The following is a 26912-nucleotide window of genomic DNA, read 5'->3' on the forward strand; positions in this document are numbered from 1 at the left end:
TCCTAAGTAGACTGAAGATAATGTTCCCTTTGTCATCACAGACACTCTAGAGAACAACTATGTTGGACAGTTTCCTCTGTATATATTGTAAGTCTTGGGCACAAGTCTGACAGAAGCAAAGCTGATTGTGTTTAAAAAATTGAAATGAGGCAAGATGGGGACATTCAGCGGTCTTTCCACAGAGCCCCTTCTGTACAAGTTCTTCAAAGCCTTTGTTCTGAGACCCTTGTTGACCTATAGGAAACTATCCATATTCTGAAACTCCTGTTTCTACCTTATAGGAGCACATCTCCATTCAATTCAGGGATACATATTTGTTATTTCATGAAAAGAACTCCTGAGTTTTTGTTTGTTTGTTTTTGTTTTGTTTTTTGCTGACAGGCTGAAGTTAGGCTCCAGGAGAAGAGATGGCTTCAACTTGTATTTATGTTTTCCTCCTCAGGCTCTGCAGATGGTGTGGGGAGGAGGTTGCACTCAGCCCCTGGCCTTGGTCTCTCAAAGACCCCAACAGCAGAAATGGAGCACAGTCTCCATGAAGCCAGCACAGTGCCTGCTTCTCAGGTAGCAGCCTCAGGTCCTACAGTGCTGGCATGGGGTGGTGCGTTGGGACAGGAAGTGTGGAAAGATATGAGTGGTAGGCTTGGTGGTAAGGCAGGAGCATGGTAACGTGGGGCTCTTGGAAGAGAACAAGGTCTGTGATTGAGCAGAGATGGCCACTACCTTTCAAATGCATCTAATTCAGGTCTCTAGTAGTGAGGTCTTACCCTATTTTCTCCCATACCCCTGGGGACAGGGTCTGTGGGAAAACCATAGGTCTGGTGTTTCATGTCTGCCTGTGTGTGTCTGTGTGTTTGAAGGCTGCACCTTGCCGAGGCCCCAGGAGGGAATATGGGGAAGATGATCAGTGCGGTGCAGAGAACTTTCACTGCATCTTACACAGACTCAGTGGCACCGTTGTCTCAGAGAGGGACGAGACTCCAGTCTCTTCCCACAGTTTTGTAAGTAGAATCAGGCTGTATCTATTCAGAGCACCCTCTTTCTTTTGCTAAGGTAAAAGTACAGTGTAGGTGGAGGGGCAGGGGAAACTAAAAGTTGTAATTTAGGGGAAAGCCATGTGCACTCAGCAAAAATGATGACACATAGTCATTACTTTATTGACACACATTTTGTTGGAGCCCAGAGGAATTCCCCTTCCCTGTAGCAGTTCTGGAAGGTATATTATAGGGTTCCCTAGGGTGAGAAGAGTCCTAGTAGCCTAGTAGCCTTGAGTCTCAAAAGCAATAGCTGCTGATTGGGTCAAAACCCATTGCACTAATCAAGGGAAGAAGGGAAGACATGGGATGGGGTATTGTTTTTACCTTTTCCTGCCCACTCCAGTATAAGATTGAATGGGGTCCAGTATGCTTTCATGCTAAAATGAAGCATGTGCATTAGCAAGAAAAGGAAAATGATTTAAAATCTTCCTCCTTGAGGCTTTTCATATGGAATCAATGCAGTGATCTGTAGGTGAAAGGGACAGGGACACCGAAGTCAGCAGAAATCAATAACTCAAATACTTTCAGTGACTGGGTTTATAAATTACCCTTTTGAGAATTTCACACACTTGCCTAAGGCAAGTTGAGTTTTGATTACAATGGAGGTCAGGATGCAAAGCTCCAGTGCATTAAAAGCTTGTTCACCAGGTCAGTTCAATAAAAATTTAAAAACCAGTTTTAAATACATGATATCAAAATTAAAAGGTATAAAGGATATACAGTGAAAACTAAGTCTCTGTCCTACCAGTACTTCAGATCCAGTTTCCCTCCCAAGCAACAGTCATTTTTTTCAATTTGTTCAGAATTTCCTAAACAAGTCTAAACAGCTTGCCATTCTTTTTGGGAAAGGTGGTCGTTTTTGCCTAGCATTTGTTCTTATGTACTGTTAGTGAATTTAATGGCAAATTGTTATTTTTCTAAGGAGTTGGCTTCCTTTCTCCTGACTTCTATATCATTCATTTATTCACTGATTCATTCTTTTAAACAAATGCTTATTGGGCATATGTTCTAAGTATTGTGCTAGGTGCTGGGGATACAATGGTGAGTGAGCTAGATATAGTCCCTGCTGTCGTGGCCTTTGCAGTCTACCTGGGGAGACAGATAAAGAAAGAATTACTATGATAGGATTTAATGCTATGGAAGCATAATAGAAGGGACATCTAAATCAGATTTGAGAGATCAGGGAAGGCTTCCTGAAGGAAGTAAAACAAATACAGCAGGTAAAGGAACATGAAGCAGATATTCACTGAATCAAAAGCAGCTCATTTGGTATGGCAGGATTAGATTCTGGCGAGGGAAGGACAGTGTTGACAAATGAGACTGGGAAGAATATAAACAAGAGTCATATCATGAACCACAGTACGGAGTTTGGGAGGATAGAGAGAAATGGACATGTTGGAGAGCCAAAGAGGAAGTAAAAGTCATTGGGACTTGGTGCCTGATTGGATATGGGGAGAGGAGAATCAAGGCCCATAATTCTTGGGTTGATAATGATGTATTTGAGGGAAAAGATAGGTATAATTTTGGATATATTATGCTTGTGATATCTGGTAGGCCTTTGGATGTGACACTTAAAAGCTTGAAATCAAGATTCAAGAGTCATAGCCATTGAAAAGAGGAAAAGAATATTGTGAAAAGAGGAGAGAGGCCAAGACATATCCCTGATGAATATCATATTTAAGTGGTTCATCTGAAGAACCCTTAAAAGGAGTGAGGACCAGAGAGATAAAAGGGAAACCAGGAAAATGTGGCATCACTTTCTTCTGTGCAGAAGAAAGGAATAGTTGGTTGTGTCCCATACTGAGAGGATTGGCACCTGGTCCTTAGGCTGTACGGTAAATGCCTATTATGTACCATGCTGTGGTAGGTGCTATGAGCATACACTGATGAAATAACACAAATTCTGCCCTTGAATAGCTTACAGCCTAGTTAGGAAATAAAATATACTGGTATATAGATTATTTTATTTATTATTTATCAGGTGCCTGTAATGTTCCAGGTCCTGTTGAGGGTGCTGGGAATACTGGAGTAAAAAGAACTGTATTCTACCAGGAGAGAAAGACAATAAACAAGTAAACCCCAAACAATGTGTGATTGAGAAGAATAGAACAAAGCAAGGGGAAAAGGAGTAAAAAGGTAATAGTAGTTATTCTCAGGGCTATTTTGGATAGAGTAGTAAGTGAAAAGGCCCTGAGTTGGAATGAGCTTGGTGTGTTTGAGGAACATTAAGAAAGTTATAGGGAAAAAGGCATAGGAATGGTAGAGATAAAGTGAGAAAGATCAGCATTGCTATCACGTAGCAACTTGCAGGCCACAATAAGGAAGTAGCAGGCCTGGAGATAGGAAGATCAGATTGGAGGCTGTTGCAGTGGTCCACTTGAGCTTAAATATGAAACCTATAGGTAGAAATGATATTTCTTGACAAAGGCAACTAATGGAATCGTGGATGAGAAGTGCAAAAGTAAGGGCAATGTCAACATTTGAATCTAGGTGACTTAGAAAAATGTGGTACCAGGAGGTGGAATTTGGAAGGATGTTGGTTTGGTCTTGGACATGTTAGTGTTTTAGGTGTTAAAGGGGATATTTCTGAGACTTTGCCACAAAAGTGAATGACAAGTGGAGTACAGAACAGGACACAAGCATCAGTGGTTACAAACTTGACTGGCAAAAGAGGAGACTGGAGTGTAGCAATGACAGGGGAGAAGGTGAAGTAGTAGAGTTCTTGATTGTACATTTAGGGAGATACATTTTTAGTTCCCAGTATTTAGAGAGTGTACAGAGTTTTCTTTTTCAGTCTCTTGGGCTTTCCGATTTTTTTTCTCTTTCTTATTTCTCTATTTTTACATTTCTATCTCAACCTGATTCTACTGTTAGCATTAAAGAGTTTGCCAAAGACCTAGATGGTAGGGTTGGGAAGATGAGGGCTATGAGAGAGACAGGTTAAAGGAAGAGGATCTGCAGTTGCATGTCTCCAGTTCGTAGTGGCCTAGGGATGTTCCTAGAGGGGCTGATGGAAAGAGTGACTTAGTAAATTGGGTCCCTCTACAGAACTAGGCATATTGGTACTCCAGTCCTCTCCATCTCTCCCTGCTTGCCTCACTGTGTTTACCCAACCATATCCGGCTGTTAATCCTCATCTTTATGTTTTTTTGTCTTGTCTCACTATAAGGATGCATCAAATGCGAGGAAAAAGCCTTTGGAAACCGGGCACCGTTGTTCCAGCTCCTCTTCCCTCCCTGTCATCCATGATCCTCCTGTGTTTCTCCTTGGTCCCCAACTGTACCCACCCCAACCACAGTTCCTGTCCCCAGATGTCTTGATGCCCAGCATGGCAGGGGAGCCCCATAGACCCCCAGGTAACTCTCCCCAGACCTAATTATCATGTGCCATAATGTGGTACCTTCCCAGAGACAACCTAGAAAGATCAAGTCAGTACACCTATGGGGGAGGTGGAGTCCCAAGTTAGGTAGTGAAGGGATATGAATTACCACTTTAAGATCAAATATCAGTCAAGATGAATTGTGATTGAATCATTACTTGGTTAATATGGTTGGCTGGTCTTGATCCTTAGTCTAACTACCCAATAGAATGAACAGGGTCTATCATGATAAGATAAGCTTTTAAGTGACCAAGGGAAGTTAATACCCAGTCTTTAGGATCCTCCCAAAACAGAAAGTATCATCTCTATTAGCTAGTTTCTCTTCTACTATCCCGAGTCTTAGCTGAGGGATCGTCTAGGAGGACAAGGAGTAAATGGGAGACCTGGAGAGACCCTGTGTATGGAATACCTGTGCCGTGTATACAGACCCAGACAATCTTGGGGAAGGTGGATAGCATCCTTCTGGCTTTCTTTCACCCTCCATAGGATTTGCTACTTTTCTTCCTCATGAAGAGGCCGAGTCTACTTAAAGCAGGGATTCTCAATGGGAAAGGGAAGGTACTACTGGCATCTAGTGAGTGGAAGTCAGGGATGCTGCTAAACATCCTACAATGCACAGGGCAGTTTACTTCCATGACCCTCCCCCCCCCCCCCAAAAAAAGTATCAGCTCAAAGTATCAGTAGTGTTGAGATTGAGAAACCTTGGCTTACAGATATAAATGCCCTAGGGCAGGGTGTGGTTGTGGTTCTAGAACAGAATGTAAGAGTAGTATTATTGATATGTGTCCACATTTTAGGGAGGTTTAGATAAGCAGGCCTTCTGGGTAGATGAACTTCCTATTACTCAGTGGAGCAGCCAGGTAGCCATCCCCTTTGGCAGCTGTTAGGGGCATCTGTTCCAGTTGTTAGGGGCAGCCTATTCTGCACTAAATGCTATAGTGAACATAGGGGAGAAAGAAGGCAGCTCTCTGTTCTTAAAGAGCTCAGAGCTGCAATAATCAGAATATACATACATACAAGATCATACTGCAGATGTTGATGGGTTATAAAATAAAGAATGGAAAGTATTTTTAAGAAGTGATTTTTTTTATTTTGCGGGGTGTCTGGGTGGCTCAGGCAGTTGGGCATCCAACTCTTGATTTCAGCTCAGGTCTTGATCTCGGGGTCATGAGTTCAAGCCCTGTAGTGGGCTCCATGCTGGGCATGGAGCCTACTTAAAAAAAATAGAAGTGACTTCTTAAAATTATGTATTTTGTTTCTTTTAAGTAAAGGGGAATTAATGTATAGAAAAGGCATTCCACACTGTGTATGTGGTAGGAGTAGTGTGAACAAAAACAGAGATCTCAGGGACTGAGCAAGAATGTAAGCAGAAACAGATTAACTGGAGCGAAAGTACCATATTAAGAAAAGCAGAGTGATGTTTTGGAGTGGTGGCTCTAGGACTAGAGTTGTTACAGTGAGAATATATATTTGTAATATTGGGGAACCATTTGTGGGGAGGGTGTGGAGGAAGAATTATAGTAGAGTGAGTTAGAAGTATGGCAACATTTGCCCAGGTTGGAGTTAAGAGACTTGATTTTGATGTATATCAAGAATTTTTAAAAATGAAATTAAAAGCAAAGCTAGGCTTCTTCTTTCCCTTATGTGTATGCTCTTATGGCTATGGGGAGTTGAGAGGAACAGTCAGGAATGGTCCTTTGGGAAGGAGAATGGTTTACTGAAGATACTTAAACTTTGGGTTTCTTTTTCTCTTCCCAGGAACTTCGAGGAGTGTCCAGCAGTTTCTGGCTATGTGTGACAGGGGTGAAACTTGCCAGGGGATCAAGTACCCAGGAAGAACTCTGAACTACCAGAGTCTCCCCCATTGTTCCAGAACAGATGCCTCTTGGGGGCCATGGTCAGAGACCAACCAGCGTATTGGAGCCAGATTCCTAAGTATTCCAGGATGCAAGCCTCAGCCGACACACACTGCCACACTACCAGAAAGGCGCCAGGGCCTTCAGGTTCCTCATGCTCAGTCCTGGGGGGATCTTTTCCATTCTTCCTCCCACCCTCCCATTGTTTACCCTGTGTCTCCACCATCAAGCAGTCTACATGTACCCCTGAGGTCAGCTTGGAATTTGGGTCCTGTTCCTGGGTCTCGAGGCCCTGGTCCTCGAAGAGTAGATATGCCCCCAGATGATGACTGGAGGCAAACCAGTTATGTCCCGCAATCTGGGCATAGGAGGACAGGGGGAGAGGAGTTTTTGTTTGTTCTAGCAGATGCTCCTGGAAGAGAGCAGATAAGGGCAAGAGCCCTGCAGCACAATAGGTGGTAAGGGTCACCCCTTTCCTTTCCTGGAGCCACAGCTTTCTCCGTTAAACTGTGCTGTGGAGGAGTTAGCACCCTGCATCCGTGCCGGGGTTGTGCTACTCTCATCTCAACATAGAGTTGGCAGTTTCTTCTAGGGGTACCTGGAACCCCTAACAAGACCTGGCTCCTTGAGAGGAATATTTGAAATTCCAATTTCCATTCAACTGGCAAAAGGAAGCAACTGCTGTTTAGGGCTTTATTTGAGCCACTTTAAAGATGAATCCATATTACCCTGGACACTAGTCATTCATTAGGATCTTAGGGTCACCATTTTATTCCTGGATCCTTTATGCCCCCACCTGCACCTGAGCCTTCATCCTCTGTTCCCTACAATACTGCCAACTTCTGTTCTTTGTTTTACCAACCTATCCTTCTTACCTGACCTTCTGTCTTCCCCAGTACCCCATCCTTGGAGGGGCATGTAGCTGTGTGGTCATGGTCCTGACCATATCATTCAGGGCAGCCTACCTGCCCAGGTATTATGGGCTGTCAGCCTTCCCTGTGCCCCCAAACCTTAGGCCTAGAATGCAGAGCTGCCAACATAACATTTGTCCTTCTGAACAGATGGAGTCAGGCACACTAACACACCTTCCTGTCCTCAGCAGCAGAGCCATTACTGCCACTTGCTCAGTCACTGTTGTAAACCCTCAGAGTCAGCTAAACTATTTTAGGGCCAAACATACTGTTTTTGTAAAGTATTTTTCATTAATAAATCTTTAAGATAGTTGTATTTAATTCCTTGTCATTTAATTGTCTATTTAATGCCTTTTGTATGCTCTTGCTCTTTTATATTGGGGGTGGGGGGGAAGGCCTGGATAAGCAACAAAATACCAATTCCCAGTGGCCTGGGGCTCCCAAAGAGAGAGCCATGGCACAAACATACGTGTGTGTGTGTGTGTGTGTGTGTGTGTGTGTATGGCTTTTGAGTGAAGGTGAGGAGCTAAATAGTTTAAGAATAGTTGAAGGATATATACTGAAGGTAGGAATCAATGGGCCCCTAAAGTGGAATGACTTTCCTTGTTATTACTGCTGCCTAGTATATTTCTTACTCCTTTCCTGCTCAGAGGCACTCACTATATTACATGCTTCCTCCTTTCCTCCTTAGGGTGATTTTCTTGGGATTCAGACCCTCTTAGAAACTCACTCCTGATCTATGTACTCTTGGTGCCCTCCTCCTACAAGTTTGTGATGTGCCTCCTATCCCTTCCTTGTTCTCTTCCCATGGCTGCCCCTCCCCTTGCCTTCCTTGTGGAATTTCTGCACTTACACTGGTGGTCCTCAAATCTTTGAAGCACATGGTTGTTGACAGTGAAGTGGAATAATTACTGCTCAGAAAGATCCATTTTCACCTCTGCCTCACTCCCAAATTCTCCCTCTAAAAGATATTTTGTGGGCTCCCTTTGCAAAGAATACCCTTTGGACAATTTCCTCTTCTTTTACCCCAGGTCTAATGACAGAAGAGTTAGAAAGGTGTTCTTTGAGACCTTTGGACCACTGCTTACCTAATTAACATCATCCATTATGAACAGATTCTGAGCACATTTAGTATTCAGCAGGAGGATGGGCAGGAATTTCTACCCCTACTTAGATCCTGTGCCATCAAGACATAGATCTTAGTGGATACACTGGTCTCTGTCCATGATTCAGTACATCTCTTACTGTCATACACACACCTTCTAATAATTATTATTATTTTTTAAAGATTTTATTTATTTATTTGAGAGAGAGGGAATGAGAGAGAGAGAGCACATGAGAGGGGGGAGGGTCAGAGGGAGAAGCAGACTCCCTGCTGAGCAGGGAGCCTGATGTGGGACTTGATCCCGGGACTCCAGGATCATGACCTGAGCCAAAGGCAGTCGCTTAACCGACTGAGCCACCCAGGCGCCCCACCTTCTAATAATTATTGATTGAACAATCAGTCCTTGTACCACTATCCCCTTTCCCATGAAGGTCCATCCCTATAAAGTTTCCATAAGTCACCTGGGCTCAGATTCTGTATGTGCACAGAAGTACTATATGTAGTATCTCTTATGAGAAACTAATTTCCAATTTCCAGTTCTCTGTATACTCCTCTGCCTTCTAAATCTCTATTTTCTGAATGGGTCAAGAGGGAGGCTGTGTCTTTTTCAGGTGAATTCTGTAGACTTTGGACATCTCTTGGTGTCATCCCTTCCTTTCCCCTTACCTGCTTTGATTCTTAAGCCTTGGAGCCTATTCTGCTCTACCTGTTTTAACCCTGTACCTTCAGGGTACAGGGTTACAGGCTCTAAACATAAGGGCCAGCTTCTCAAACTCCATTTTGAACAGTCACTTCTCTCTAGAACCTAAAATGCCTCGTCTATTTTCCTGCCGTTACCAACCAAAGTACCCAGATTTGGTAGTCAAATTGTTATACATTTTTTTCTCTATTAGTATATTCTGAGGTTTAAGTCTCCCCATCGTACTGGGAGCTCCATGAGAACCAGTGTCATGTTTCCTCGCACTCATTCACTGCCGCTACTAGCAATAGATAGCCCTCCCTCTTCACTCTCTATTGTTTCTGCGGGCCCAGAATTTTAACCTGATCCCTTGGCCTTGTCCTGTTTCTCTCCCAGCCTCAGTAATTTTGCCCAGGTCCCTAGAGTCTGCCCCGCCCCCGCCCCCGCAAAGCGCGGTGCATGCCGGTCTTAGCCCCTCTGTAGGGAAAGAGGGTCCGCCATGTTCCCCGGCGGCGCCGCCGCTTGGCTCTGGTAGCCGCCGCCCCCGCCCCCAGCCCCGCCCGGCCCAGCGCCTAGCCGAGCCCCGGGCCCAGCATGGCCGCCCCGGAGCCGGCCCGGGCTGCACCGCCCCCACCCCCGCCCCCGCCGCCCCCTCCCGGGGCTGACCGCGTCGTCAAAGGTGAGAGGTGGACGAAGCCCTGGGGGCCTGGCCTGAGGAGCTGTGTGTGAGGGCGGGCGGGAGACCGTCCCCTCCGGAGCGGCCCCGGAAGGGCGGGCGAGTGACTGGCTGCCTCCCTTGGGGAGTGGCCCCTGGGCGGGCCCCTGCTGGGCTGGGCTGAGTCGGTAGCGGCGATTCCGCCGTCTCTCGCCTGTCTTCAGGCCCGAGGCGGGCGTTTCGCTCTTGAGGTCTCCTAGCCGTAGGGGTGAGTCTCCTAGCCGCAGTGAGCCCTTTTCTTTTTCTCCTGGGCCTGTCAAAGCGTCCCAGAGGCCGCGATTAGCTTCCTGCCCCGCGACAGCTGCACGCCTGGCTTGCCTGGGCGGACCGAGGGGCTTGGAGACCTTCAGCCACGCGGGGCCGGGCGATGAGCAGTCAGAAATCACCTCGGCTTTGGCCCACGCCTGCTCCCCAGTGACAGCCGTCAGCCCGATTCGCGCCTAGTTAGCGCCAGCCGCAGGGGTTCGCGCTTGGCCCTCAGGTGTCACTCCACGCGGAAACTGGGGGAACCATGTGGGATTGGACAAGGGTGAAGAGACGAAGCAGGATTTGGGGGCCCCGGCTTTAAGTGCAGAATAGATGGGGGAAAGGCAGCATGAAAGGAAAAAAAGCGCCTTGTGGATAGGAAGAAGCATTTACTTAGAAAACCGGTCAACACTGGTTTAAAGGCCAAAAGGGGTTACCCCTCACCTTGCGAACAAACACCCATAGAAGAAAGCATTAAATATTTCTCAGCTGGGGCAGAATTTATGTATGTTTACCGACAACAGATAAGCAGATTAATTTAAAATAGAGATATTGAGGGCAAATTGACTTGCTTAAGATTTCCATGCTCTCTGGGAGAGCCCATCAACTTCAAACACCGCTGTGGAGGTGAAAAACAATCTGAAATGATTTTTCTTTACTGTGTAGCTTGGTCAATAAATTGACATCATTTTAGAATAAAGTTTTCTTTGTTGTGTTACGTTTATTTTGGAAGGCTAGATACTTCTTTTACTTACTTATTTTCATTCAGCTTCTCAAATATACTGGCACAATGTTTAAACACTGTTAGTCCAGTTTTTGAAATTTGACCAGATATGTTTCCATTAAAATATTTAAAAACAAGAAAACCTTTTTCCTTTGTGTTTTTTTTAATTTTAATTTTTCAATTTGAGCCTTCTTTAATAATAACACTGATTTGTATCCAGGCTTGTGTAGACAGTTTTTAAAAGTTAGTAGTATATCCAGTTGGGCCAGGCATTGGAATGAGCTGAATAAAGGGTTTATGGAATTCTTGTCCCGAGAAATCTTTATAAAAAGAGAAGAAGAAAAAAAAAAGATTGGTAGTTCAGATTGGTTGTCCTGACATGAAATCCTGGAGTTCTGTGGGGGTTGGGAACAGAGACATGGGCTGCTGCTTCATTTTCTGACTATATATCTGTGTTGTTTGTCCATTCCCCTGGGCACTTTTCATTGTACTATTAGTTAGGACAACCAGTCACATTCCCGAGCAATGAGTTTGTGCTATCCTTATGCTTGTGAATCTTACTGTTTTTTGTCATACATATGATAATGTTTTCCTGTAATGTACTGCTTTAATAACAGTAAAAATAAGATTCCAAACATAAAGGCATATTCCTTAGGGGTGAGTTGTGAATCCAGGATGGTCACATTTGAAAGTTACTGATATGGAATAAAAGTCATTTGATTAAATAGGAAAGGAGCTTGTTGGTGTAGAAAATTATAGTTAAATAGAGCTCATAGGTATAAGATCTCGTGTGCTTAGTAGCATATTCTTCACCAAAACAACTTTCATTTCTTTATGGAATTTGTTAGCAGCTGGAATGCCTGATATGGATCACATGTTTAGAGATGGTGGCAACAGACTGGTTTGCACTGCTCATGGAGTCTCTGCTCTGGCCTCCGCAGAAATTACTGGGAAATTCACATTTCATACAGAAATCCACTTTTGGATTTCATCTTCAGGCTTCTTGCCTGCCTTCTTTCAATAATTGTACCATAATGTTATATTTGATGATAGAGAACACCCTTGTCAGAACATATATGGCCACAGTGCTAGTTCAATTTGTTAAAATCCAGATTTCTTAAAAGTTTAGTATGTGCTAGTTCTGCATCTGTATCATTTCATAGTAGTGATATCATGGAGACCATTGTTGGCATTGAATGCAAGTAGTCTTCTACTCCCTGAATCTTTTCCTTATAGTTTCTAAATTTTATACTCTTACACTTTTAGTCAGGAAGGCTATATTTTATGGTCATGACAGTTTCGCAAGGGCTATAGATCTTTCTGTGTTTAATATCATGTGCCTAAAGTTCACTTCATATGAAGTTTGAGATCTTGGAATACTGTAGGTGATTCATGTATCAATTTAAATAGCTTTTCACTGAAATTATTAAAATTATTAATGGTGATTCCATATCGCTGATTATGGGCAATTAGGTTTCCTGGCTAGTTAAAGCAATTTCATTTTTTTTTTTTAAGATTTTATTTATTAGAGAGCAAGAGAGCATTGGGGGTGGGGGTAGGGACAGAAGGAAGGGGATGAGCAGACTCCCTGCCAAGCGTGGAATCCGAAGCTGGCTTGATCCCAGGACCCCAGGATCATGACCTGAGCAGAAGGCAGAGCCACCCAGGCTCCCCAGCAATTTCATTTCTGAGCCTACTCCAGCTGCTGCTGGCTCAGGTCAAATTCTTCTGTTTGAAGGTTACTATAGCCCAGTGGTTTAGGTGAGATAGTATGCCCTCTTAACCATTTTCTGTTAAGCATTTTTCTATTCTTCAGCTAAGATAAGTTGGAAAAAAGAAAATGGAAACAAACTAGGAAAAATGGCTAATTGTATCTGCATGAGTGCCTTACTGCCACATCAGCAAAATTGGTATGGGTAATTACAACATAAAACTCTGAGTTTATGCGTATTGCTCTCCTCACCCCCCCGCCCCCCAATTTACTCAACCTGAATTATCCAGATACTACCCTACCTTTTATTTCCAGATATTTTAAAAATGTAGTTTTTGCTATGTAGATGAGGTCCCAGATTTGTAAACCTCAATTGTCTCTTGAGATTATTGAATCTGCTAGTCTTGATAAAAGAATCCACCTTTATCACTTAGAGGGCATTGTCTATATTGTGTATATGTTCATTTTAGTATGCATACTGTGACTTTCCTTTGCATTCAATATATTTTCTTTATTTCCTAGGTTATATTAACCTCATCTCTTAAATTATCAGACTTAAAGATTGAACCAAAATGCTGAAGTGTGTGTGTGTGAGTGTTAAGTTTTTTAAGCTAATATATTTCTGATAGGCAGCTTCACGATTCATTTCGGTTCTTTTGCTAGCTGCCCTGCTTATAAGTCTGAGGTCATTTGGCTCAAGTATTTTCTAGTACGTAGCTTTATTAGGATTGCTTATTTTCATTACAGATTGCTAGATGACCCACATAGGTCTTTGGGTCACATGGCTACTTCATTGTTTCTCGCTAGTTCTATTTCATCATGTTTTAAAGCAACTTGCATTTTAATTTTTGTTTACTAAATGTATTTTGTGGACTTACCTATCTAAAAGATAACTCTTGAAAATGATTTTTCTTTTTCCTCCCACCCCCATTGTTACCTTATTGTTAAACATTCTAAAATAAATCTTCAGTACCATGTGTCCCAGAGAAAGCAAAGGAACAGAGAAAATAGTGTCTGTGAGTGTGTGTGTATGAGAGAGTCAGAGACAGAAAGAGATGGAGGGAGGGAGGGAGGAAGGGAAGGAGAGAGAACATTGTGGTAACAAGTCATCTTAGAAGAAAAATGCCAAGGAAGAAATATAGCTGCTTAGTAGTAAGGCAAAAGCTTTAGGTTCCAGAGTTATTGAATGAGTTAGCAAGAGTTGTAAGGAAAAGTTTGATGAAAAGAATCTTGTTTTATTAAATGGGGTGTATTTTAGTACCAATCATATGACTTCATTTTATCATAAAAATGTTTATTTATACACAGATAAAATTAGCTGAAGATAGTTGGGCATCGTTGGATGTTATGTAAAATTTATTTTGGAACATCAAAGTAATCAAATAGCAAATATTTATTAAATGCCTGCTGTATGCTAAAAACTGTAGGGAGACAAATATTAAAAAAATGAAGAATAGTTTTGGTCCTTGGAGAAATAAGTACTCATGAAAAGTTATTTGTATATGTCATAAGGATGGGTGCAATTAATAATTGCCAGGTAAGTGACTTGTTTGAGTTCAAAGGAGGTAGTGATGACTCTGGACTGGAATGGTCAGTCTAACAAGGGTTTATATAAGGAAGAAGGAGGCCTTGAAGGAAGGGTAGGATTTAAACAGGCAGAGGATTGGGACCATTTATTTGTGCAACATTTATTGGTTACTTGCTTTGTACCAAAGCATAATAGGCATTGAAGATACGGAATTGGATTAGTATAATTAAGTAAGATTCTCTTGGAGTGCTGGCAGTCTAGTGGGGGAGACATTATTGCAAATTAATATAACAAGGTATGTACAAAGTGCTGTTGGGGCTGTAAAGAAGGAGTTAACTCTCTTATTTGGAGAAAAAGCATCAATGAGAGGATTATGTTTTGAGGTGGGCCTTGAAGGATGAGTAGAATTTTTCCAGATAGAAGGTAGGACTGGAGTAGAGGAAACAGCAGCAGAAAGACATGGAGTTTGAAAAAAAAAACTTGAAAATGTGAGACAGTAGTGTGTAACTGCTTGGCTATGAGTGGCAGGAGATGATGTTGGAAACCATTTTTTGTACACTAAGTTGAGCTGAAACTTAAGCTAGTAAGCAGTATAGCCTCTGGATGATTAAGAGGCTTTGGAGTCCAGTTGCCTGGGTTTGAATCCTAGGTTACCTTAATAACCTTTTCACTGTGGACAAGGTACTTGATGTCACCAAGCTTCAATGTTCTCATCTGTAAAATAGAATTAATAAAGTATTATTATGTGGTTTTTGAAGGATTAATGGAGATAGTCCATGTAAAGTATGTACCTCAGTGGATGGCCTGGCACATGATTGTCTCTTGAGATTATTGAATCTGTTAGTCTTGATATAAGAATCCACCTTTATCACTTAGAGGGCATTGTCTATATTGTGTATATGTTCATTTTAGTATGCACCCTGTGACTGTTCTTTGCATTTGATATATTTTCTTTATTTCCTAGGTTATATTAACCTTATCTCTTAAATTAACCAGTGGTAGCCATCATCATTATTATTGAGGGTTTTAAAATAGGAGAGTGATCCACTATCTTGGTTTTTGAAAGGTAACTTGGTATTGTGTAGAACAAAATATTAGGAGGGGGAGAGGCTTAAATCACGTGTCGGAGATTAATCATTGAATTTTAGAAAGAGAATTCTGAGTATTATAGCATGGGCAAAATTGAAATGATTGTAGTAATTCTAGGGGGAAAAAGTCCTTATTCAGCATCTTAGGACCAAAGCAGTCCAAGTGCAGAATGACTAAGGCATGCATTAAGGGAAAGAGAGAAACCAGATATGATGCAAATTCTGAATAATTTTAGAAGTAGATATATTGGGGCGCCTGGGTGGCTTAGTTGGTTAGGTGTCTGCCTTCGGCTTGGGTCATGATCCCGGGGTCCTGGGATTGAGCCCTGCACTGGGCTCCCTGCTCAGCGGGGAGCCTGCTTCGCCCTCTCCTTCTGCTGCTCCCCGCGCGCTCTAATTAAAAAAAAAAAGAGAGAGAGATATTGGATCAGTGATTGGGTGTGGGAACAAGTAGAAGAGCAAAACTTTTTAAGGAAACAATCAGACTAATTTTGCTTTAGGGATTGATTAAATTGAGCAATTGTAGTTAGAGGCAAAGATTGGAATGATGTGTAAAAGACTAGAATGGTCAAATAGGGAAGGATCTTAGAAATAAGTTTGAGGCTTCCCCCCCCTTTATTCTTTATTTCTTAAGAAACAACCCCAAATTTTTGAGTAGGTTAATCTAACAGTGTTTTGTACATCAAGGCGGAGGGAAAGTAGAGCTTAGTTAGATACTAACTAAAAAAGTACACAAAGTGATAAGAACTTGAACTAGCACTGCAGCAATGGAGATGTAAGAAAATGAAGAGAATTTGAAGAATCAGTAGGACTTGGAGTCTTGGAAGAGAACAATGACACCAAAATTTCAGATTCCAGTGACAGAGTGGTGATAACCATGTCACAAATAAGACAGGAAGGGGAACCAATTTTGAGGGAAAGGTACTATATTCAAATAACCACCACAGATTAAAAAGAACCCAAGGGGTACTTTGAAATTTTGAAGACTGTACTGTAGGATTTATTGAATCTTTTTTTAGAGCATGTGGCCAATGCATGCTTCTAGTCCTGGCACTGGAGTGGGTTATACCCATTTTCATGATGAGGAAACTTTTGATGACTCTTTGACCAGAAGAGCATTGTCATTTTGTTCGTATAAGACAGATTGTATTGGAGTAGCATTCTGAAGACCTCAATTTCAACCGTGGTTCTACCCCTTACTAGTTGAAACACCTTGAGAAAAAAAAAAGAAAAGAAACACCTTGAGAAAGCCATTTAAGTTCTCTGAACCTCTTATCCCATTTGTGAAGGGATAAAACCTGCCCTACCAAACTTCCAGATGTCTCTGAGAATCGTACAGGTTTATGTATGTGAAAGTACATACTTTGTAAACTGCAAATAAAGCAGTATAAATATATTGTCATTGCTATATAAATTAGTGTCAAGATATAAAAGTATTTTGTAAACTATATCATTAATTCAGTAAACATTGATTAGTAGCAATGTTCTAATCACCAGGTATGTAGTGATGAAAGACATAGCTCCCTCCCTTCAAAGAGTTCATAAGCACATGGGGGAGACATATTTACAGTGCAATTAGTAAGTGCCATGATATAGGTGTGGATTATATGCTATGATACAGGACCACAAAGGAAGGCACACCATTTACTTAGTCTGGGAACATGAGGAAAAGTTTTCAAGAATCGGAACACTGAAATGAGGTTTAAGGACAAGAAGGTAAAAGATGGGAATAGTGTACCCCTAAACAGTAGGTCATGAAAAAGTAGAGATTTTTAAAAAGTAATATGTAATTTTAAAAATGAAAATAAAGTATCTGGAGTGTAGAAAGTATCTGGAATGTGAGGTAGTGACAAAAGATGAGGGTTGGAAATGTAGGCAAGGTTCAGATCACAAGGGATCTTGCATGCCATGTGAAAATAAAGAATTGGGATTTTGTATAATAAAGCCAGTCCTGAAACAAGAGAAGGTTGAGATTTGAATTTTAGAAAGAGTATATACTGAGTGTTGTAGAGTAGGCAAAATTGAAAAGATTGTGTAATTCTAGAAAAAAAAAAGTCCTTACTCAGTGTCTCAGGACCAAAGGAACAGAAACAGATCAGAGAATTATTTAGGACTTATTGGCCATGTAGGGTGAGGAATAAAGGATAATTCCTAGATGGGTAAGTATTGGTAATGGTTTAGGGGGAAAAATCATACCCTAAATTCTGGACATACTAAGTTTGAGGTATGTATGGAACATACAAATACAGATACTTAATAGTTTACAAGGAATCTTGAGTTTAGGGGAGGGATCTAGACTGAGCAATCTATTTGAGGGTCCTCAAAATGTAGATTTTAGTTGAAACTGTGGTTATGGATGAGATCACTAGTTCAGAGCAGTGTGATAGGAGGGCCAAGGACAGAATCGTAGGACATACTGACATTTAGGATCAGGAAAAAGACTAGAAGTCCATGAAATAGACAAATCAGTTGTGACCAGAGAAGTACGAGAAAAACCAGGTGAGTGATTTCAAGAACCCAAGAGAGGAGAGAGTTACAGGTGGAGGAATAGAGCAGAAGCCAGATAAATATGGATTGAGGAAAATAGACAAAAAGTGAGAAAATGAAGATACCCATTGTAGATTTGAATAACCCTTTCAAAAAGCTTAGTTGTCAAAAAGGATATATATGGCAGAAATAGGGATGAGGAGTAAGAGAGAGTTACTTGTTTGGATTTTTAAGATCTTAAAGATGTGTAAGTATGTTCATATGCTCAAAGGAAAGACCCAGTGGAGAGGCATAGGAAACAATAGGACCATGGGAGGGGTGGGGAGGGTGATTTGAAGTTAAGAGGTTGGGGGAGTGGGATGCAGGACCCAAATAGAATGTTTAGTAAAGGACAAGAGGAATACCTCTTCCCTGAGATGGGGAGAAATTTAAAGATGCATACTGGTGTAGATGTGGATGGAGAGGAGCAAGAAAGTGAAGTTTGGTCTGAAGGCCTTGATTTTCTCTGAAATTGGATACAAAGTTGATAACTGAGTAAGAGATGAAGTTGAATGAAGGGTTCAAGAAAGAGGGGACCATTTGAAATCTCCACTGAGGAGCATGGGAGAGAGAATGTTTAATAAGATTGCTGAGAAATGCACATGACTAAGTTGAAGACTGTGAATTTGTAGTAGCACTGGGCCGTTTTGATGACTATACTAAGCACCCAAGTTTAGAAGCCAACTCATCCACGAATTGCAGTTTTCCCTTATAGGTAGAATAGGACAAAAGGGCAAAACGATTTAGGATGTTGTTTAAAAAGTGGGTGGATGATGGAATACCTTTAAAATTGTAAGAAGCAAAGGTATCCAGAAGGGAGTTGATAAAGAGGGGCTGTTCAGTTTCTAGAAGGGGGTTGATAAGGAGGGGCTGTCCAGTTTTTCTTTTTTTTTTTAAGATTTTATTTATGTATTTATTTGAGAGGGAGAGAGTGAGTGAGGGTAGGAGCAGAGGGAGAGGGATAAGCAGACTCTGCTGAGCTCGGAACCCAACATGGGGTTCAATTTCAGGACCCTAAGATCATGATCTGAGCTGAAATCAAGAGTCGCTTAATGGACTGAGCCACCCAGGCACCCCTCCAGTTTCTCAATAAATTGAAGAACAGATGGAGTAATGGGAGTGGAACTGGAAGGATAGGAGGTTTTAATCATGGAGTGAGAAATTGGGGTTCAGAATTTCAGAGGCAGAGCAGGAATTATGGCCAAGGCTGAGGAATTGAAGAACATCTCAGTTCTTAAGTTTTACATAGATAATCCCACATGGACATTGATAATGGGATTGAATGGAGAAGGCTTGCAAGCCAGGAACCGGGGTTGCATGTGAGAGATGACTAGAAGTTTAGTAGATGGCAGGGACAAGGATAAATTAGCTGGAAGGCATGAACCTCAAAGGAGAAGATATTTTTTTCTTCATTGGAGTGATGGAATTGGAAGTGGTAATGTGGAGCTGCACTAAGACCAAAGCCTTCTCTGGTGAGAGTAGTGGAGTGTGGAAAAATGTGCAGCCTCCATTTTGAAAAAAGTGTTTGAAAAGTGCTGTCCTTCAGGGTAACTAAGATTTAATTAAGCTAGAGAGATGATAGCATTACAGGAAGATCTGAAGAGGGTGTATGTGTGTGTATAGAGGGAGAAGGGTGAGTTAAAAAATGTATAAGGGGAATTCAAAATGAAAAGGATTGAGAGGGAGGAGAACTGCCAGAGATAACATGGTATAAAAGAAATACAGAGAAAAATTCAGAAACATAGATGACAGGAGGGACTTTATTTGGATAGTTGCCAATAATGGTAATGATGAGAGGCCCAGGCTTCTGAACGATAACTTTATAGTAAAGTTGTTCAGTTGGCATAGGCTGCAGGCACTCCAGTCTGTGTTGGACACCTCATGGGGCTAATAATTTGTAGCCTTTGCTTAGAGTTAGGGAACATGTTTAGTTAATTTCTAGGATTCCTTACCCAGTAGTGGAAAAAGTAATATCTGTGCCCTTCCCCCATCCCTGATCAATATGTATCCCTGGTTTATTTTTCCAATTGCCTAAATTAAAACTTGCTTTAGACTTTTTTTTTTTTAGCCACTTTACATTAAATCTGGATGAAATTAACTTGTGAATGTTACTGATTACAGATATGTGCTTCATGCCAAAATTTGGGTTAAAGGAAATTTTCCAACAGAACAGTTTGGTCAAAATGAATACTACCAATCAAGTTTTCCAGTGTTGGAAACTTGGTGATTTGAGATTATTTTGTAGCTCTTTGGCTTATTCCAGCTAATCCTCCTTTTTAGCCACTTCAGTTATTGACCATTTACATTACATTTACATATATTTATGTTTTGCTTTTTCCCTATCACAAATATAAAAGAGTAGGAAAAATAGTCTGAAAATAAGGAGAGGGCGCCTGGGTGTCTCTGTCCGTTAAGTGTCTACCTTCCGCTCAGGTCATGATCCCAGGGTCATGGGATCGAGTCTTGCATTGGGCTCCCTACTCAGCGGGGAGTCTTCTTCTCCCTCTGCCCGCCCTTGTGTGCGCACACATGCGTTCTCTCTCTCTCTCTCTCTCTCTCTCTCTCGTGCGCTCCTGCACGCACATGCAAAAATAAATGATATCTTTTAAAAAATGAAAATAAAACAGGAAGAAAATCCTAGAAAAGCAGGAATAATTGTCTGAAGATGAATTAGAAATAAAAAGAAAAACCATTTAAAAGCCTGAAAATAGATGGGAATACTTTAAAATGCCTTAGGAATTGCAAAACAAAGTAGTAGTTGAGAATATTAATTAATTTTTGATGAAAAAACATTTTCAACTCTCTTGACCAGCAAGGTCAATAATTAACCCCCATTAGGCTAAATCCTGTTTGGTTGGCTTTCTTTTGCCTGGTCAGATCACCTGCCACAGCTCGTTTCTCCTACCTCCAAAGAGGACATGTCTTTTTCCTCTTACATCTTTCCGCATGCCTTTTCTTATGTACTGACATATTAAAATGTACTCTTTAGAAACTATATTTTCTACTTTCAGTGTTGTGTTGTTAGAAAAACACTGATCTTCTGTCGTTTTCATCTGCTTTCATTTATAGTGGTATTTCTTCACCCTTCCACCTGTGTCCATTCCTTAAAATGTATCCCAGCTAGTCTTGAAATGTAAAAGCATGCCTTGGGGTGCCTGTCTGCCTTCGCCTGAGGTCATGATCTCAGGGCTCCCTGCTCAGTGGGGAGTCTGCTTCTCCCTCTCCTTCTGCCCTCCCCCCCCCCCGCCCCTGCTCGTGCTGTCTCTCTCAAATGGATAAATAAAATCTTAAAAAAAAAAAAAAGCAAGCCTTGGGGCGCATGGGTGGCTCAGTCGTTAAGCGTCTGCCTTCCGCTCAGGTCATGATCCCAGGGTCCTGGGATTGAGCCCCGCATCGGGCTCCCTGCTCTGCCAGAAGCCTGCTTCTCCCTCTCCCACTCCCCCTGCTTGTGTCCCCTCTCTCACTGTGTCTCTCTCTGTCAAATAAATAAATAAAATCTTGAAAAAAAAAAAAAAGCAAGCCTTGAGTTGAAAAGAAGTGGAAAAGCATAGGTCTGTAGATGACTTACCCATGAGCATGAAGGCAATGTATACTTTTTTTCAGATGAATAAAGACATTCTGGCAGTTGGTTAAAGAGGGGGCAGTACCTCAGTGTGAATTGCAGTGGAACATTCACAATATGCATGAAAACATGCTGTAACACGGGTGACTGATTGAGTTGAGAGGATGGGGAATGGTCTCCCAGTTGGGTTTTTAGGAAGTTGTGTATTGTGAATAGAATTCAGCCAGTAGTGGAATTATGTTCTTGATTATTAAAAAGTGTACATAATCTTGAATGCAGCCTCTTAAACAGTATCTGTTTTCCTGAGTAGAGTGATAAAAAAAATTCTCTTGGCCTGATGAGAAAGATATGATTCCATCTTAATCTCAAAAGTTTGTACTTGAGAGATATTTAAACTTTTCATTTTTATAATGTCCCAAAGTAACTTGTGATTTATTTAGTAATCAGTTATTAAAATCTGTAGTTTTTAAACAGTTGGTTTACTGATGGGGCAAATTTGATTTGTTTAATCTTTAACTAGAGAAAAACATACTTTAACAGAGGTTTTTTTTTTTTTTATTAGAATCTAGACAATATATTTGGGGGGACAAAATGTATTTTAATGCTTTGTTCTAAAAGTGAAAAGTAGTGGGAATACATTCTAATGAAGAGAGGATAAGTTCAAATTTTATTTTACTAAGTGTCAAAGAAAGCAAGAGGGATTGGCGATTTCAAAGCCTTTTAGAATTGGTTGACATCCTTCTGCCTTAGTTCTCATCTAACTTCTAAAGTATTGAGTTCTTCCTAATTTGTTTTCCTGGTAAAATAGAACATGGTTATTTATTATTCTTTCTCAGGTCATTGATCTAATTCTAACCCAGGCTCCTGTTTTTAGTTTGTTTAAGTTGAAATGTGAAGAATCAGTTGGTCCTATACATTTCCAGGCTTCTATATAATAATTGATCATTACAATGATGATTTTGAAACATCAAGAAAATACTATATACTGTATGTCTGAATATAAAGTGAGTTTTTTCTAAAACAATTTTTATTTCATAAAAGAGCTGCCTTAATTTGAGTCTATATATAGACTCTTATTATAAATTTCTCTATTGCTTTCTTTATTTTGAAAAACAAAGTACTGTTTGGTAAAGAGCCTAAAACTACTTCAAACTGATTTTGAATGTTGTAGTCAGAGAAAAAGGAGTCTAATTTTAACAGATATATAGTAATTTTTTCTATGTATATGACCTCAAAATTGTGCTAGATACTATTGAAAATAGGCCTTACAGTTTTCCATTCCATTTAACAAATACCAGTTTTAAAGAGTACAGTTGGTAATTAATATATATTGGAACTGTGGCTTAGGATAAATTTGCAATGATAGCATTTTATGTATATTCAAAAAGTGCTGTATCAAACAACTTAAATGGAAGTGAAGATGATCTGCCTTTGAAAAGAGTGTTAGATGACTCAGAAATGGCTCCAGTGATAAGGAATACACTGATGTCAAAGATGTGCATAAAGATTTTGAATGAAAGTATTTTGTGAAACATGGAGGTAGGAGAAAAAGCAGTATTTCAAAATTATCATGATTTATTAATGCTTTTTAAATGTATATGTGCATTTAAATTAATTTAAATTGTTTTAAGTATTTGACTGTTTTATCTATATCTCTAGAAGTTTCTTTTCAAGTTGGCCAGAAAACATTGCATTTAACTTTCTTAGAAACATGGTAGTTCACCTTATCTTTGGGATTTCTTTCTATTCAGGCTTATGTGGTAATAAGTTTACATTTATTGTACTTCATTAAGGTAGAGAGTGTATAATATGATTTGCAAGTTCTGCCAAAAAATGTTATGGCTTAAAGAAAACTTTAGTTATCCTGAAAGAGCTTTTAATTTTTGAGGTAGTTCATTTCTCTAATAATTTTCAACAAAGAACATGTTGTTATATATAGATTAATAAAAGTATAATTTGATTACTTTTTAGAAAACCCTTTAAAAATATTAACACCTCTATCCAATAAATAAAGAAGAAATAAAAACTCCAGCTTTTCAGGTTTTACTCTTATTTACCTAGATCCATTGATTAGTTTTTAGGTTACAGTATTAATAGTGATTTATTTTTTATTAATTAAAAAAATTGCAGCTGTACCTTTTCCCCCAACACATCGCTTGACATCTGAAGAAGTATTTGATATGGATGGGATACCCAGGGTTGATGTTCTGAAGAACCACTTAGTAAAAGAAGGTCGGGTAGATGAAGAAATTGCACTTAGAATTATCAATGAGGGTGCTGCCATCCTTCGGAGAGAGAAAACCATGATAGAAGTAGAGGCTCCAATTACAGGTACACTTGTTTATGTTTTGGATATTATTTTTTGATTATACCATTATTTAGTTGCTTGGATCTAAGGCTGTTTATTCTTCAATCTATGGTATACTAAAATAATATTACAGGGACATTATCTTGAATTTATTTTTTGTAATTTTTGGGGGGTTTGCCTATTTTCAGTGAATAAACATGATCTTAAGTAACCTGAGTGCAGAAGTTGGTCTAATACACTTTTGTGAAGGTTTCATCAGTTGTGTTGGCCATAATTCAATTTGATTCAACAAATTCTTATTTACTTTGCTTTCAATTATTAGGGGCAAATACCTCAGTGTCAACATAGCAGTCAGTAGAAGGTATTGCATTAGGATGGAGATTTTACTGCCACCATTATAATTTTTGTAATCCTAAGACCTATGCTTGGCTTCCTAAAGAGGAGCTTTATAAATTTAGGTGAAAATTTTGTCACTGACTACAAATTTCATTATTTTTGTTATATCTTGTTCTAGATCGTGAGCACATGTGAACACTTGGGTACACATCATCCCTATTACGACTCTTCATAGATTCTAACTTCCTCCCGAGACCTTTCTTGATAGAATTTACATTATTATGTAAAAGAAATTAGAATTTAAGTAAAATTTGTTATTTCAGAGATTTTTTTTCATATCTAATAATCTTCTTGTTTCAGTGTGTGGTGACATCCATGGCCAATTTTTTGATCTGATGAAACTTTTTGAAGTAGGAGGATCACCTGCTAATACACGATACCTTTTTCTTGGTGATTATGTGGACAGAGGTTATTTTAGTATAGAGGTAATAATCATATACTATCATTTGATTTGCTTTTAAGTGTTAACCATAGATGATTTCCATTAATTCCTAGTAAAATAAGTTCCTTAAAGTACCTATATTGGGTTCTTTTTAATACCTCTGCTATTCTGAATTTTTTAGGTAAAACTACTACTTATTCTCTTCTGCCTTTCAAACTATTTTATTTTCTTTGTATTACTCTGTTTATGCAATTATAATTGCCATTTTTCCCAGTGGAAATTATATGTAAACTGAGGGTTCTTTATTGTCCTGTTATCTAGTGGCCCTAAGGAGCTAGTGCTATTTATCTCTCTTGCCCCTAAAGGCATTACCCCATGTGAAAAAAAGATTAATTGAATTTTCTCTGATTACATAAAACATACTGTAATGCTTTTATGGCTTAAACCCTAGTGCTTCTATCCATCTTCTGTAGCTATTAAGACCCAAGTCTTTGTGTGTTGTGAAAGTATTCATTTCTTTTAAAAAACTTAAGAGGCATTAAAATGACCTGTTGATCATTACTTAACAGCACATGGTTCTTTTTGCTCCTTTTATTTCTCTAATAATATAAATAAAATAAGGTAAATATAGAACTATTTGCATTTTCTAATAATATGCATTTCTCTTTTTTTAAATGAAAATGTGGCCATATTATAATGTTGTTCTATAACTTGCTTTTTTTCATATATCCCTATACTATGATGTCCTTCCAGGTCAGTATATATAAATTTATAGCATTTTTAATAGCCACATTGTATTCTATTGAATAAACAAACCACAGTTATTGTTAGACACTTAAGGTGTTCTTAATTTTTTGGCACTACAATGATGCTTCAGTGAGTAAGGTTATTTATACATCTTTGCATACTTGCTAAATTATTTCTGTGGGGCAGATTCTTGGAGGTAAAATTGCTGGATAAAAGCTCTACTAATAGATAAATGTGTTGAGTATTTACTATGTTCCAAGCATATTCTAAGCACTTAACACACATTGATTAATTAAATCTTCACAACATTATGAGGTAAGTACTGTTATTTTATCCATTTTATAGATGAGGAAACTGAGGCTTGGAGAAGTTAAATAGCTTCCCCAAAGACACATTTTTAGTAAGCAGTGCAGGTGGTCTTATTCTAAGCCTGTACTCTTTTTTTTTTTTTAAGATTTATTTTTATTTTTAGAGAGAGAGCAAACAAGGGGGAGGGCAGAGGGAAAGGGAGAGAGAGGATCTCCAGCAGACTCCGCACTGAGCATGGAGCCTGATAGGGGTTTCATCTCATGACCCTGAGATCATGACCTGAGCTGAAATCAGGAGTCAGTCACTAAACCGACTGAGCCATCCAGGCACCTCCTTAGCCTGTACTCTTAACCACCTTTCCCAGTAGATAATTGAATCTTTACTTGGTGAATTTCCAGCTGGTTCCTGTTGTTTATATCCCCTTCTCCAGTATTTTTAACCTCCTTTCTCAGGTATGCTAGGATTCATAGTGAGGAAAGGAGTTCAGGGCTCTGTGCACTTAAAATTCCCTAAGGAATTTTGTTACCTCTGAGTTGTTCTTCCTTTATTCATAGTTTCATCATTACTCACCTCAAACTTTCCTCAAAGCTTCAAGGAAACCAGAATAATGGACCTTCTTAACAAAAAAGATAGAGGGCTTTGACAAAAACAATAAAATGAACAATTTTAGGAAGCTTATTGGTAACTAAGCATATTGGTGTGTATGTCCTTGGAGTGTTTTGTGGCTGACTCTTTTAATATCTTTTTTTTTAAAGATCTTATTTATTTATTTGACAGAGAGAGACACAACGAGAGAGGGGACACAAGCAGGGGGAGTGGGAGAGGGAGCAGCGAGAGAGGGGACACAAGCAGGGGGAGTGGGAGAGGGAGAAACAGGCTTCCTGCCCAGCAGGGAGCCTGATGCGGGGCTTGATCCTAGGACCCTGGGATCATGACCTGAGCCAGACGCTTAATGACTGAGCCACCTAGGCACCCCATGGCTGACTCTTTTAATAGAATTTATTGTTACAAAAGGAAAATAATAAAGAATCAAAATAAGCAAAAAAGAGAGGCAGAGTTTAATAAGTATTTCCCTGACTTAATTTCTTTTTTTCCTTATGAATAAAATGAAGGTGTGAATAGTTACACATTTTAATATATCTTAACTTGTTAAAAATAAAGTTTGTTTTCTTTTTATATATAATTCTATAAACCAAGCTAATTTTCATATGAAGTATCTTTCCTTTTTTTTTTTTTAAGATTTTATTTCTTTATTGAGAGAGAGAGCACAGGCACGAGTAGGGGGAGGGGCAGAGACAGAGAATCCTGAGCAGAGTCCATGCTGGGCATGGAGTCCAGCTTGGGGCTCATCGATCCAATGACCCTGAGATCTCGACCTGAGCTGAAATCAAGAGTCAGACGCTTAACTGACTGAGCCACCCAGGTGCCCCGATTTCCTTTTTTTTAACCAAATAAGTAAAATGTGAGTTTCTTATGTTAAATCTATTTAGAGGGGTATCTGGCTGGCTCAGTTGGTAGAGCATGTGATTCTTGATCTTGGGGTTGTGAGTTTGAGCCCCACGTTGGGTATAGAGATTGCTTAAAAATAAATCTTAAAAAAAATAATATAAATCTATTTAGAGAAAAGCATCTGCTACACTGTTTGCTTTAATATTCTTCTGATTTAAAAAATTATACTTTCTTTGAATCAGTTTAGGTAATTAGCA

At 39.9% G+C, this 26912-nt stretch overlaps 2 protein-coding genes across 25 annotated transcripts in view; both read left to right on the forward strand.

Moving 5' to 3' along the window:
• The window catches only part of USP54 (ubiquitin specific peptidase 54), a 121369-nt gene extending 113868 nt beyond the window's left edge, over positions 1 to 7501 (forward strand). For 13 of the 17 annotated variants that reach the window (XM_036110297.2, XM_036110298.2, XM_036110296.2 and 10 more), the window contains 4 exons: positions 443 to 561; positions 858 to 998; positions 4204 to 4390; positions 6172 to 7501. In XM_036110297.2, coding sequence (XP_035966190.1) covers positions 443 to 561; positions 858 to 998; positions 4204 to 4390; positions 6172 to 6731 — 1007 coding nt within the window. In that variant the 3' untranslated portion in view covers positions 6732 to 7501. The remainder of the gene's footprint in view (positions 1 to 442; positions 562 to 857; positions 999 to 4203; positions 4391 to 6171) is intronic. The other 4 variants (XM_078077566.1, XM_078077569.1, XR_013449732.1 and 1 more) reach the window with 3 other exon arrangements.
• A 1986-nt stretch (positions 7502 to 9487) lies between these two features.
• Positions 9488 to 26912, forward strand: part of PPP3CB (protein phosphatase 3 catalytic subunit beta) — a 52482-nt gene continuing 35057 nt past the window's right edge. For 4 of the 8 annotated variants that reach the window (XM_078077590.1, XM_036110315.2, XM_078077594.1 and 1 more), the window contains exons 1-3: positions 9489 to 9643; positions 23195 to 23395; positions 24069 to 24193. In XM_078077590.1, coding sequence (XP_077933716.1) covers positions 9559 to 9643; positions 23195 to 23395; positions 24069 to 24193 — 411 coding nt within the window. In that variant the 5' untranslated portion in view covers positions 9489 to 9558. Of the gene's footprint in view, positions 9644 to 9794; positions 9888 to 23194; positions 23396 to 24068; positions 24194 to 26912 lie in introns of those variants that run through there. The other 4 variants (XM_078077591.1, XM_078077592.1, XM_078077593.1 and 1 more) reach the window with 3 other exon arrangements.

This window comes from Halichoerus grypus, chromosome 7 (assembly GCF_964656455.1).
Source record: "Halichoerus grypus chromosome 7, mHalGry1.hap1.1, whole genome shotgun sequence".
NCBI lineage: Eukaryota > Metazoa > Chordata > Mammalia > Carnivora > Phocidae > Halichoerus > Halichoerus grypus.